This window comes from Chiloscyllium punctatum, chromosome 15 (genome assembly GCF_047496795.1).
Source record: "Chiloscyllium punctatum isolate Juve2018m chromosome 15, sChiPun1.3, whole genome shotgun sequence".
In the NCBI taxonomy this organism is placed as follows: Eukaryota; Metazoa; Chordata; class Chondrichthyes; order Orectolobiformes; family Hemiscylliidae; genus Chiloscyllium; species Chiloscyllium punctatum.
In genome coordinates, this window is record NC_092753.1 from 37,515,200 (window position 1) to 37,528,146 (window position 12,947).

At 39.6% G+C, this 12,947-nt stretch overlaps 1 protein-coding gene across 16 annotated transcripts in view; it reads left to right on the plus strand.

Moving 5' to 3' along the window:
• dmd (dystrophin) overlaps positions 1–12,947 on the plus strand; it is a 1,983,813-nt gene that overhangs the window by 755,709 nt on the left and 1,215,157 nt on the right. For all 16 annotated transcript variants that reach the window (XM_072585000.1, XM_072584994.1, XM_072584999.1 and 13 more), the window contains one exon: positions 7,244–7,394. In XM_072585000.1, coding sequence (XP_072441101.1) covers positions 7,244–7,394 — 151 coding nt within the window. The remainder of the gene's footprint in view (positions 1–7,243; positions 7,395–12,947) is intronic.

Sequence of the window (12,947 nt, forward strand, 5' to 3'; positions counted from 1 at the left end):
CATTAAAATTGTTTGTTATAACTTGGATAGAACTCTCCCATGTTCCACTTATCACTGACAACATGACCTGAAAACTAACTCTGGCAGGCACATAGTGAACAATCATAACTATTTATCAGTCACCATTGACTGTCACATATTAGAATATGAGAATATAAGAAATAGGAGGAAGAGTAGGCTATTTATCCCTTCAAGGTTCTCCTGTCATACATGACCACAGTTAATCTGCCTCAGGTAAAGTAGTCATAATCCTACTAAACCTTCAGGTTGCTATCTCATTCGAGAGAAAGGACAGATGGTGGTTTGACATGAGGGTCACCATGCCCACCAGGCGAGGGGAGAGGTCATGAAGGAGAGTCCTTCACTGTAATCTCAGCTAGTATGAGGACTGAATCCATGCTGTTGGCATCACTTTGCATTGCAAACCAGCTGTCTAGCCAACTGAGCTCACAGTTGCATCAAGTCTTACTTGTTTTTAAAACTCCAATCTAATAGAAATAAAAGCCAAATAGAGTCATAATCATAGAATCAAACAGCATGGAAAAGATCTTTCAGTCCAACTAGTCCATGCCAACCATAATTCCAAACTAAACTAGTCCTACCTTGCTGTGCACTTGGTCCATATTCCTCCAAACATGTCTTGTTCATGTGCTCACCCAAATCTCTTTTAAACATTGTAACTGTACCCAAATCCACCACTTCCTCTGGAAGTTCATTCCACACACACAAACCACTCTGTGATTTAAAAAAAAATACCCCTCATGTCTTTTGTAAATCTTGGCCCCTCACTTTAAAAATATGCTCCCTAGTCTTGAAATCCACCATCCTAGGGAAAGGACACATGCCATTCACCTTTTATTTTATGACCCTCTATAAGGTCACCTCCAAACCTCTGATACTTCAGGGAAGAAAGTCCCAGTCAATCCCACCTCTCCTTATAACTCAAGCCCTTCATTCCAGCAACGTCCTGCTAAATCTCTTCTGAATCCGCTCCAGCTTAATAATGCCCTTCCTATAATAGAGTGACCAGAACTGGATACAGTACTCCAGAAGAGGCCTCACGAACATCCTGTACAGCTTCAGCATAATGTCCCAATTCCTATACTCAAAGGGCTGAGCAAAGAAGGCAAGCGTGCTAATTGCCTTCATAACCACTATGTCTATCTGTGATGCAAACTTCAAAGAATCATTTACCTGAACCCTTCAATCTCTCTGTTCTACAATACTACTTAAGGCCCTAGTTTTAATTTTATAAGCTTTGTCCTTCTCTGATGTACCGAAGTGCAATACCTCACATTTATCTAAATTAAATGCCTTCTGAAAATCCAATGAATCTGCATCTACTAGGTTCCCTTTACTAACTCAACTTGTTATATGCTTACAGAATTCTAGCAAATTTATCAAACATGATTTCCTTTTCGCAAAGCCATGTTTGACTGTTTAATTGTGGTAAGGTCTTCTAAATTCCTATTTCTTCCTTAATAATAGATTCTTATGTTTTCCCAGTGACAAAAGTTAGGCTATTTGGTCTATATTTTCCTTCTTGCTGTCTTCCTCCTCCTTAGACAGGGGCATCACATTAACAGTTTTCCAATCTGCTGGAACCTTCCAGTGAATCCAGTGAAGTCTGGAATATTTTGACCAGTGCCTCCATTATTTTTGCAGCCAATGTCTTAAAAACTCTTGGACGCAGAGCATTCATGCTGAGGGAATCTCCTTCAGGAGGCTTCTCTTCCTACTTCCACACAATGATCTCCAGGGCTCTCCAAGATTTCTTTATTGGTCCCCTTCCATTTCTCATCTGCATGTTTCCCTTTAGGGATGTTAGATGAGGACTTGACATCAGGTTCCATGCCTCCACCTCAATAAACACAGCCACTAGATATAAATTGTCACACCGCTTATCAAACATGCTCTCCTTGGTAATGACCCACAAGCCTGTAATTAATTACTGAAAAGACAAAGCCATTGTCTTTGACTCTTTGCAAATATTTGTTCACTCACTACCAATTCTGTTTTCTAACTATTGGCTGGGGCTGTACCAGGTTGTCCACAATTTTCATGCTATTTTTAACTCTGAGTGAACCTTCAAATCCGTATCTTCTCCTCCACAAGACCACCGACTTTCGCCTTCATAATATCGCCGCCATTCACTCCTGACGTAGTTTGCCTGTTGAAACTTTGAAATCTTTGTTTTTATTCCCTTCAAATTCAATCCCACCTTCTGGTTGGTGCCCCATCTTTTGTCTTGCACAAGTTGGAGCACATCCAAAACACTCCACTCCATATCCTTATCTGCTCCAAGTCCAGGTTTCCAGTAGCTCTTGTACATTGGCTCCTGCTCCCCTAACCAATTTAATTTTAAACAAAACGAATCTGAGAAAAGAATATTGAATCAGACAATGAGGCGTCTGATAATCAGGATCCATTCATCCTTCTACCACCAAAGATGTAATTGAGAAAGCCAGTGCACATTTTCTTGACAGGTGTAGACTCACTAAAGAATCCGGGGTGCTCATTGACAATTAATTTTACAAGGAGCTATAAAATGAACATTAGACCTCTGATTAGAATATGTTAGGCTTCTGCTTTAAAGTGGTCCCCACAAAGCAGTTGTATCAATACCTGCATAGGTTGTTGCAGGTCATTATACTGCCAAATTTGTGTGTGATGTGCCCTATTTTTGAGAAAAATACTTCTCAATTTATTGCTAAATCCTAGGACAACAAGTGATTGTGATATTATTAAAATAAAGGCATCGTTCTGTTTTTTTTGAATGTCACTCATTTTGATCAAAGGTATATAAAGGTATATCAAAGGTGTATAATTAGGATAATGTTGGTGCAGAGTCAGATACTGTTCAACGTAGAAACACAGAAAGTAAGACCAAGTGTGGGTCTTTTGAGCCTGCTCCACCATCCAATATGATCCTGGCTGATCACCCAACTCAGAACCCTGTTCCTGCTTTCTCCACATACCCTTTGATCCCTTTAGTCATAAGAACTATATCTAACTCTCTTTTTTGAAAGCTTTCGATAGTTTGGCCTCAACCACTTTCCACGGCAGAGAATTCCACTGGCTCTCCAATCTCTGAGTGAAGAAATTTCTCCCCATCTCAGTCTAAATGGCCTGCCACATATCCTTAGGCTGTGACCCTGGTTCTGAAGTCCCTGGTTTCCAGAGTCCTTTTACTCTTCTCAGGTACATGCTCAAATCTAGCTTCAGGATAAGATACTGAGTTGCACAATTGAAAAGTGTTTGTTTTCCACAGTATCTATCTATCTTGAACATTTAGACATTGCTCATTTTGTGGAAACATTCAGGCAGTTTAATATCATGTATATTAAGGATTTACTCCCTCCACGACTGACACTCAGCTGCAGCAGTGTAAACTATAGGCAAGATGCACTGCAAAAAATCATCAAAGATCCTTAGATCCTTCCACACCATGAACGCTTCCATCTGGAAGGACAAGGACAGCAATTATTTGGGAACACCACCATCTGGAAGTTCTTCCCTGAGCTACTTACCATCTTGACTTGGAAAAATGTCACTGATCCTTCACTGTCACTGGATCAAAGTCTTGGAATTGCCTCTTTGATAGCACTGGGTGTCTACCTACAGCATATGGACTGCAGCAGTTCAAGACCACAATTTTGCCTAGAGCAACTAGGGGAGGGCAATAAATGCTGGCCCAGCCAGCGATGCCCACATCCCATGATTAAATTTTTAAAAAGAGCAAACCTAGCCATCACACAATAAACCATGTGGCTTTCAGTTCTTTCCTGTAGTCCTAAAACGAATGTATATAACTCTCCTCTGTCAGCACCGTTCCACTGTCATTTCTTTTTCTTGCCTCCATGATGTTCCCATGAGGTTAGCAGATTAAAACCTGGTTTACAAGATTTCTAGATTACAAGCTCACTTTAAAATAATGTATCTGCAACAACATGCATTCGCAAAATATGTTGACACAGTGAATGCACATGGGCATTATCACAGTATGCATATCTGTTTCTGACTGAAAATCATTACCTGATTACACCAACAAAATAGTTTTCCAGTTTGCTCCAACATCTGAAAAACCTGATTACAGGTGGAAAGTGGAGTTAGGGGGTCACCTGACAGCCCTAAAGTGACTGAGCAGCATGTCAGCCAAGGTAGGAAAATATTGGGACCAACCCCACTGACACCTGATTGGCCCTCACCTGACGCCTGTGAAATTTCCAGTGTGCACCTTAATGGTACATTAAGAAGGGAATCTCCTGAGATGTCCTTTCTAGTTCCAAAACCAAATTCTAAATGAGTCAATTTTGTCCAGTGTAATTTAATTTCTTGGTCTGATTGGATACTGATTCTGTCTCTCACTGGAAACCATATAAGGCTGAACTAGCTTCTTCACAGTTCTAGTTATATTTGATCTTTAATTGAGTTTCCTGTATCTATACTGTCACCAAGATGAGCTATTTTGAAAATTATATCTCCTAACTCTGATGTCTCCTCAGCTTATTAGCTGCCGAAACCCTCATCCATGCCTTGGTCACCTCTTACTTTTGACTACTCCAGTGCATCGCCACTTGACCACTCAAGTTCTACTGGATGAAGTTGAAGGCTTTGAGAATTCTGCTACCAATGCTCCAACTTATCGCAAGCTTTATTCACCCATCACTCATGGGTTTGTTGGTCTTGATTGGCTTCCAATTTTACAATGCTTTACTTGAAAATGCTAATTCCTGTTTTTTTTTAAAATTCCCTCACCCTCGATCTTTGAGCTCTGTGCAATTTCAATTTTATTCACTTTGCTATTGACATGCCTTCAGCTGCCAAGGCCTTAAAATCTGGAATCTCCTTCTTAAATCTGACTTCCTATCCATTTTTGTTTCCTCCTTATGGATGCTCCTGAAAGACCTAACTCTAGGACAAAGCTTTTGGTCATATGGTGCCTTATCTCCTTAGTTGGTTCAATGTCAACCCAATGTTCAACAAATATCCTGTAAAAGTGTTTTTAAATGTCTTATTATGTTAAAAGTGCAATTTGAATAAAAGTTTTTAACAATATTTTGCAGATTTACCTACTTAGAATTTTAGGTCACTGGTACCTTTCATATTATTTACTAGTCAATTGTTCTTAATAAAATGAGCAGAGCATTTTGTGAGTGATTGACTCTGGGAATATTAAGATCAATTGTTCATTCAACTGCTTCATTGGAAATATGATATCGTGACATAATTTGATAAATCAAGGTCTTAAGTGACAATGTCTTCCCACTCATTCTTTATCACTAATTTGGAGTAAGACAATGTAATTAGAGGAAGACCTTAGAAACATGGTATAATTTTTGATTTGTCAAATGCTGCTGTGACCTCTTTGGAGATAATATCAGGATGTACTGTATCGTAGCTGCCAAGTAATCTTCATTAAAAATCTTAGATGATTGTCTCTTTGTCACTTGTTAAAGTGAGGGATTGGCATGATTTCCCAAACATGTTTCTTTTTTTAATTTGGATCAAAAAGAAGTAAAAAGTGTTATTAGTTCTTATTTCTCTTTGTGTATCACCTATCAAGAGAGAACATTTGAAAAGGCAACAACTTTCCCCTTCATTTGCCATTTTGTCTTTTAAGTTCATGTTTTCTGTTTTTTCATGGGATTAATGTGTTACTGGCAAGACTATTACTTGTTGCTCATCCCTAATCCCCTTTGAGAAGGTGACCTTGTTAGACTGCTTCAGGTGCACCATGGTAGTGTCATTAAGGAGGGAGCTCCAGGAATTTAGTGCAGTGACATTGAAAGAATGAGGCTATGTTACTAAGTCAGGATGGTGTGAGACTTGGGAAGGGAACTTGCAAACAGTAGTGTTTCACACATCTGCAATAGAACTGTCTCAACACCAGCCTGAATTTTTGCTCCTGAGTTGGGAGATTAGAGCTAAAACGTTTCCCCCTTCTCCAATCTCAGCACAGAGGGAAAAAAATGTGCACTATAAAGTAGATCTTTTTTCGACTGTGGCAAGATTCTATGAAAGCTAGGTTGGGTGACCCCAGAATGAGAGGGGAGGATGCCAGGTGCCTCTGTGTACTCCTACTGTATTGATTTTGTGAAAGAAAAAAGAGCTCAAACCCTTCCTTACACGCCACACACTTCTCATATCCCATCCATACCAACATATTCAACTTAATTTATTCATGTTCTGTATCCAACAGCTCCCTTGCCATGCTCACCCCCCACCACTCACTCACTCATCCATTGCCCGACATAAGTTTGCATGAGGCAATGTTGCAAGATCTGCCCCTTAGTGTTAAGCCAACCTGCATTCCCTTACCCATTCCCAATGGCCCTTTTAAAGCTCGCTAGCTACTTAGTGCCTATTCATTACTCTGCCAGGTACAACCCTTTCCTGTTGCACCTTTTGTTCCAGTTAACCCAGTATCCATCACACACAAATCTCAGGCTGAATACAGGAACAAATAAAACAAAGTTGAAGTGTCAGCTGCATATTTCAATATATTTAAAAAGCACATTTTTTCTTAAAACTGGTTTGTACATTTGCATTCCTTCAATTATTCAATGTTTCATTTAAGTGCTTAACCCCTTAACATCAAGCATTGGAATTCATAGTCCCACTTCAAATAGTTCACAAACATTCTCAGCTGTCCAACAAACAGTAAAATGATAGACTACCTAATATGTTCATGGATGATTGAAAAACTGTGTTTGCAATGCTAAGCCACCAATGGAAACACAGGTTTATATCAACAGATAGAGTGCAATGGCAAGCAATGATTGTTTAATGGTTTTCAAAATTTAACATGAACGATGTTAGATGCCTTGACGCCTTGACAGCTCAACAGCTCCCTTTGATTGTTACTTTTGATTGTTTCTCTTATGTTTTCGGCAGTTCCAGGGTGCTTCATATTTTCAATGAGTTTACACACTACTGCACATTCAGGATTGCATTTAACAATCTCTGCCAAAGGGCAGTTGATCTCCACTAAGTATACGCTGAGACTATATCAAAATGTATAACATATATTTCCAAATGAGTTAATCCCTAGTTTACTAGAATCACATGTGGAATGACCCACTGCCATTCCCACCCCTGAAAAAAATGGTACATGCTGGTTGGAGGGGGACTTGTGCCTTTTAGGCATGCCTGTCATTTCTTCAATGATGGAGTGACACCATGCTATTGTGAAAATCTAGGCCTATGAATCAGTTGCATAAATTCATTTCCTTGTTTGCAGGTTACATGAAGTACTCATGGATCTTCAGCAACAACAACTGAAGCAGTTAGCTGATTGGTTAACAAATACCGAGGACAGAATTCACCAAATGGAGGCACAACCCCTTGGTCCAGATCTGGAAGCTTTAAAACTACAAGTGGAAGAACACAAAGTGCGTACTGACCTCTGTATCTGAGTCCAAAAAGTAAATATGTTTTCAGATTGTGTTCATGAGGCTTAGCTCTCTTTAATTGAAGAAAAGTGAACCAGTAAACAACTCTACAATTAATTCATTTTACAGATTCCACATAAGTTTTAAATTCTGATACAGTGATGTCTTAGTACCATCTGATAGAGATGGTGAAAATTTCGTTCTTATTTGTTTACCAAATAAGAACAGTATCAGTCAAGAAAATAAAGTTGTATCTTGATTTCAGAACGGTAGAGGCATTTTTTTGCACCATTTTGTTTTATGAACAGAAATAGGAATATGACCAAAGTTTAAATGACTTTATGAACATCATAAAAAATATGTTTGGGTGTGATAACCAGGCTTTAGCTGCTCATTCCTTTCCTTGATTATCTTCTGTATTCAAGGTACTTGTTACCTCTACAATCGGAAGTTCGGAATTGCCCATCCTATTCCCACCAATCTTCTTTTCCAGTACTTCCTTGAGGACCTAGTCTTCCCAAACTCCTCCTGATCCCAAACGCACCCAGTATTGCACTTCACTATCTGCAATTATTGCTTGTCATAGACGATATCCATGCATAATCAAACAAGGCCTTTCAGCAAGTGTTGTTCAGTGATGGTGCTTGGCAGCCTGGGTTTTGACATCAATTTAGTTTCTGTATAGTTACACGTTAGTTCTTCACAAAGCCGTCTTACCTTGTTCTACTTCCACACACCCTGGTTTGCTCAAAAGACTTTGGTGATAGTGGTGTTATTCTAATCACTGAATCAAACCTTTAGTTCTCTGCATGTTCCTCTGATAGCTTTTCATTCCTCTTTATTTCTTCCAATATCTTCAACTCCTTTTTAGAATTTTCGTTCTCATTCTGCCACCAAAGCCTAACCCCTAATTTTCTCACTCAGGATTGCGTTGTTCCTTTCCCGCCAAAGCATTTGCACTGTGACTCCAAACTCTTGATGATTTTGCTATTGACTCACCTTGTCCTCTCTTCTGCTATCACTGTCTCGCTGTCCTTCTTAATCTTTTCCTTCAACGTCAGCTCTATTACTTGTACAGGTGGCTTGTTTGATGTGTAATGAGGGAGATTAAGATGACTTAACCTGGAGGGACAGCGACCATATTCTATTAGAATTCACCCTACAATTTGAAAGAGAGAAGCTGGAATCTGATGTAACAGTATTATAGTTAAATAAAGGTAACTGCAAGAAAGATGGTGGAGCAGTAATGGCAGGAGTTTCTGGAAGGAATTCGGGAGGCACAGAAGAAATTCGTCCCAAGGAAGAAGAATAGGGAGAGAGAGTGAGGCAACCATGGCTGATAAGGGAAGTCAGGGACAATATAAGAGCAAAAGAAAAAAACGTACAATGTGGTGAAAATGATTGGGAAGCCTTTAAAAACTAGTTGAGGACAAGCAAAACAAAAAAGCAATTACTGGAGAGAAGACAAAATAAAAGAGTAAGCTAGCTAGTAATGAAAAGGTGATTACAGGAGGTTTTTTTAATCAAAGTATATAAAAGATAATAGGGAGGCAAAAGTGGACATTGGCCCATTGGAAAATGAGGCTACAGAGTAGTAATACGGAACACGTAAATGGCAAAGGAGCTGTGAATATATACTTTAGAACAGTCTTCACAGTGAAAGACACCAGCAGCACACCAAAATATCGGGAGTCAGGGGAAGATGTAAATGTGGTGACTGTCACCAAGGACAAGGTGCTGGGAAGCTGAAAGGTCTGAAAATGGATACACTTCCTGGACTGGAAGGACTACACCCAGACTTCTGAAAGAGGTAGTTAAAGAGATTGTAGAGGCATAAGAGATGATTTTTCAGGAATCATTGGAGGCAGGAAGGGTCCCAGAGTGCTGGAACATAACATCCTGTTTAAGAAAGGTTGGAGGTAAAGATGGGAAATTATAGGCTAGTTAACCTGACCTCTGTCGTTAATAAGATTTTAAGAGTCTATTATTAATGATGAGATTGTGGAGTATTTGGAAGTGCATGGTAAAATCGGGCTGAGTCAGCATGGAGTTTTGCAGAAGTCAGTATTGGGACCACAACTATTCGGCTTGTACGTTAATGTGGATGAAGGAACTGAGGCATCATTGCTAGGTTTGCACATGACATAAAGATAGACAGAGGGACACATAATGTTTGGTAAAAACAATGACTGCAGATGCTGGAAACCAGAGTTTAGAATAGAGTGATGCTGGAAAAGCACAGCAGTTCAGGCAGCATCCAAGGAGCAGTAAAACCGACATTTTGGGCAAAAGCCCTTCAAGACACGTAATGTTGAAGAAGTAGGGAGGCTGTAGAAGGACCTAGATAGTCTAGGAGAGTGGGCAAAGCTATGACAGATAAAATTCATTGTGGGAAAGTGTGGGATTGTGCACTTTGTTTGGATAAATAGAAGCATAACTGTTTTCTCAATGGGGAAATGCTTCAGAAATTTGAAACACCAAAAGGACTTGGGTGTTGTCGTCCGAGATTCTCTTAAAGTGCAGATTCAGTTGACAGTTAGGAATACAAATGCATTTCAATAAAGCTAGAATACAAGAGCAGGGATGCACTGCTGAGGCTTTATAAGGCTTTGGTCAGACTACATTTTGAATATTGTGAGCAGTTTTGGGCCCAGTATCTAAGGAAGGATGCGCTAGCATTGGCATGGGCTCAGAACAGGTTTACAAGAATGGTGCCGGCACTAAAGGACTTGTCATATGAGGAGAAGTTGAGGATTCTTGAGTCTGTACTCAATGGAGTTTAGAAGGATGAAGGGGGAATCTGATTGAAACTTATGAGAGGCCTAGATAGAGTGGGCGTGAAGATGTTTCCAGTAGTAGCAGAAACTAGGACCGGAGGCTGCTGTCTCAGGGTGAGGAGGAATTTCTTCAGCCAGCGATTGGTGAATCTGTGGAACTCATTGCCACAGAAGGCTGAAGACACCAAGTCAATGAATGTATTTAAGACAGATGTCGGTTCTTGCTTAGTAAGGGCGTCAAACGTTATGGGGATAAGGCAGGAGAATGGTATGGCGGACTGCATGGTCTGAATGGTCTTATGGTTGTCCTGTTGACTTTGCCAGATGAGTTGGTCATCTGACTATGGGCTCAATCACAGATTGGGAAATTTCTGACTGTTTACCTGTATTTCTCTTAACGCATTCGTAGCCCAACTGCTTCCAACCCCATTTCTCTGCAACCCACATTTTTTTATTTTTTGGGAGGTAGAGGGGAGAGTGTGCATGAGGAATAAACTTATAGTTCAGGTGTAATTGCATTTCCATGCTGCTAAATGCCAGCTTTATGGTTTCCAGTTGCCAAATATCTGTGCAGCTGCAAGTCTTCTCAAATTCTCGCTCTTGTCCTTTGTTATCTTTTAATGTCTGTGTTTTTTTTAAAATTCTGTTTCTTCCCCTTTGTATGAATGCCCACAGCTTTGCATTCTCAAGTCTAATGTGTGTAGATGTCAGAAACTGTGGTGCTTCAGTCACCTGTCAACAAATCTAGATGGACCACATAAAAAGCGATGAGTGATTATTTCCCTTGGGCAAATCATTAATTTTGCTAAAAGGAAAAAACACCTCGGCCCTTCATTCCTAATTATTTTCATAAGGCTCTATCTACCACGCTCACATCCTGTGTCCGTATGAGGAGTTCTAACTTTTATTTACTGCTAAACTTGACACCATCCATTTTAATGCTTCCCGCACCTGTAGAAATGTAAGGTCCTCATCCATCTGAGTGAGCATTAAATGGATTTATTAAGCATAAATTTACAAGCGTTGAGAAGAGAGGACATGCTACTGCAGCCTTGCAGACTCGGGCTCCAGTTCATTAATTCACATCACCATGACATTGTTCCTTTTTGCGCTTAGCCATTCCTTGAAAAAAAGGCCAAATTAATTCTTTACTTCACATAACCTTTCCCCTGCCAATCAAGCTATCATTCCTGCCCCAGCATAATGCTGAACTTTTGTATATTTTTTTAATACATGCTGTCGTGCCAAATCTGAACATATCATATCTGTGAAATGTACCTCTGTTGGTCATTAATTTCCTTTTCTCAGCCCAAGTTAGCCAACATTGTAAATTATTCCTCCCCATCAAGTGTGCCCCCATTATTATTCCTCACTTCTAAAATCCACCTTCACCTTCTCTATTCTTGTGGACTGATTGCAAACTCTCATCAGGTTTCTACCTCCTGTTTTTGTGCTGAAATGATTCTAATCTGAAATATAAATGACGTCTGTGACGATGACCATGCTGCATTAAGTCTCGGTTAATCCACTTGCTTCCATTTCTTATACTCCTCCTAATATTCTTTTAATAGTTCAATATCAGATCAGCTCTGTGAAACGAATTGGAATGTTTTTCTTTGCTATAAGCTTTAACAATTTGCTTTTTGTCAGTGGCCTTTTTAAATCTTTAGAGCTGTTGACACCAATAAAATATGAAAATTCACATTATTAAATACTTCTAGCTTGCTATAAACCTGTACCTGGCTACTGCCTGTTTGAATCAGCAAGAAATTCAGCTAATAAAACCTTAAATAGATATCGGTATTCTGTTGGATGTCAGAAGATAATAAAACACAATTTTTTTTTGTAAAACATAGTTTAGTACCAAATGAAAATGATAGGCAACACTGTAAAATTTGTTTGGGAGCAGTTAATGCCCTTTGATAAGTCAATTTCTCAGTTCTTCCTTTATGAACAATGGAATATTTTAGTGCCTGGCAAGTGTTTTTTTAAAATTTACTCGTGGGACTTGGGTAGCAATTGCTGGCAGGGACTTGGGTAGCAATTGCTGGCCAGCACTTGTTGTTGTAGAGAAGGTGGTGGTGAGCTGCCTTCTTGAACCACTGCAGCCCATGCGCTGTAGGTAAAGCCACAATATCGTTAGTGAGGGAATTCCATGATTTTGACCCAGTGACTATGAGGGAATGGCAATACATTTCCAAGTCAGGATGGTGAGTTATTTGGAGGACAACTTGCAGATGATAGTGTTCCAATGTATCTGCTGCCCTTGTCCTTCTACATTGGAAGTGGTCGTAGGTTTGGAAGATGGTCTGTGAGGATCTTTGGTGAATCTCTGCAGTGCATCTTGGAGATAGTACACATTGCTGCACTTGTGCAAGATGATTTAGTTATAGAATGTTTCATCGACTCTGCGGCAAGACTTAAAATTATATCTATAACAGATCTTAAAACTGATGAAAGTTGGCTGTGATCAAAACATTTTGATCTTAAAAACGAATGTTGTCAGAAAATCTAGTCACATTGTCTGTGCCTTCTGTTGAACAGCAGGCATCTAGTTTGTGCATCATTTTAAATAAGTGTTTTCTATTCATCTGAATGTGCTGCATAGACAAAAGGATACACGCATCTTTCCTATCCCTATTACAAATTCTGAATAAAACCTTTAATTTCCGAGTCCAGAGGTTTCTAATAAGAAACCTATATACAGCATTGGGTCGAGATTATGGGCACATCTAAGCTTCTGTTGTTGAAGCAATAGCAATGCCTCTGACCCATG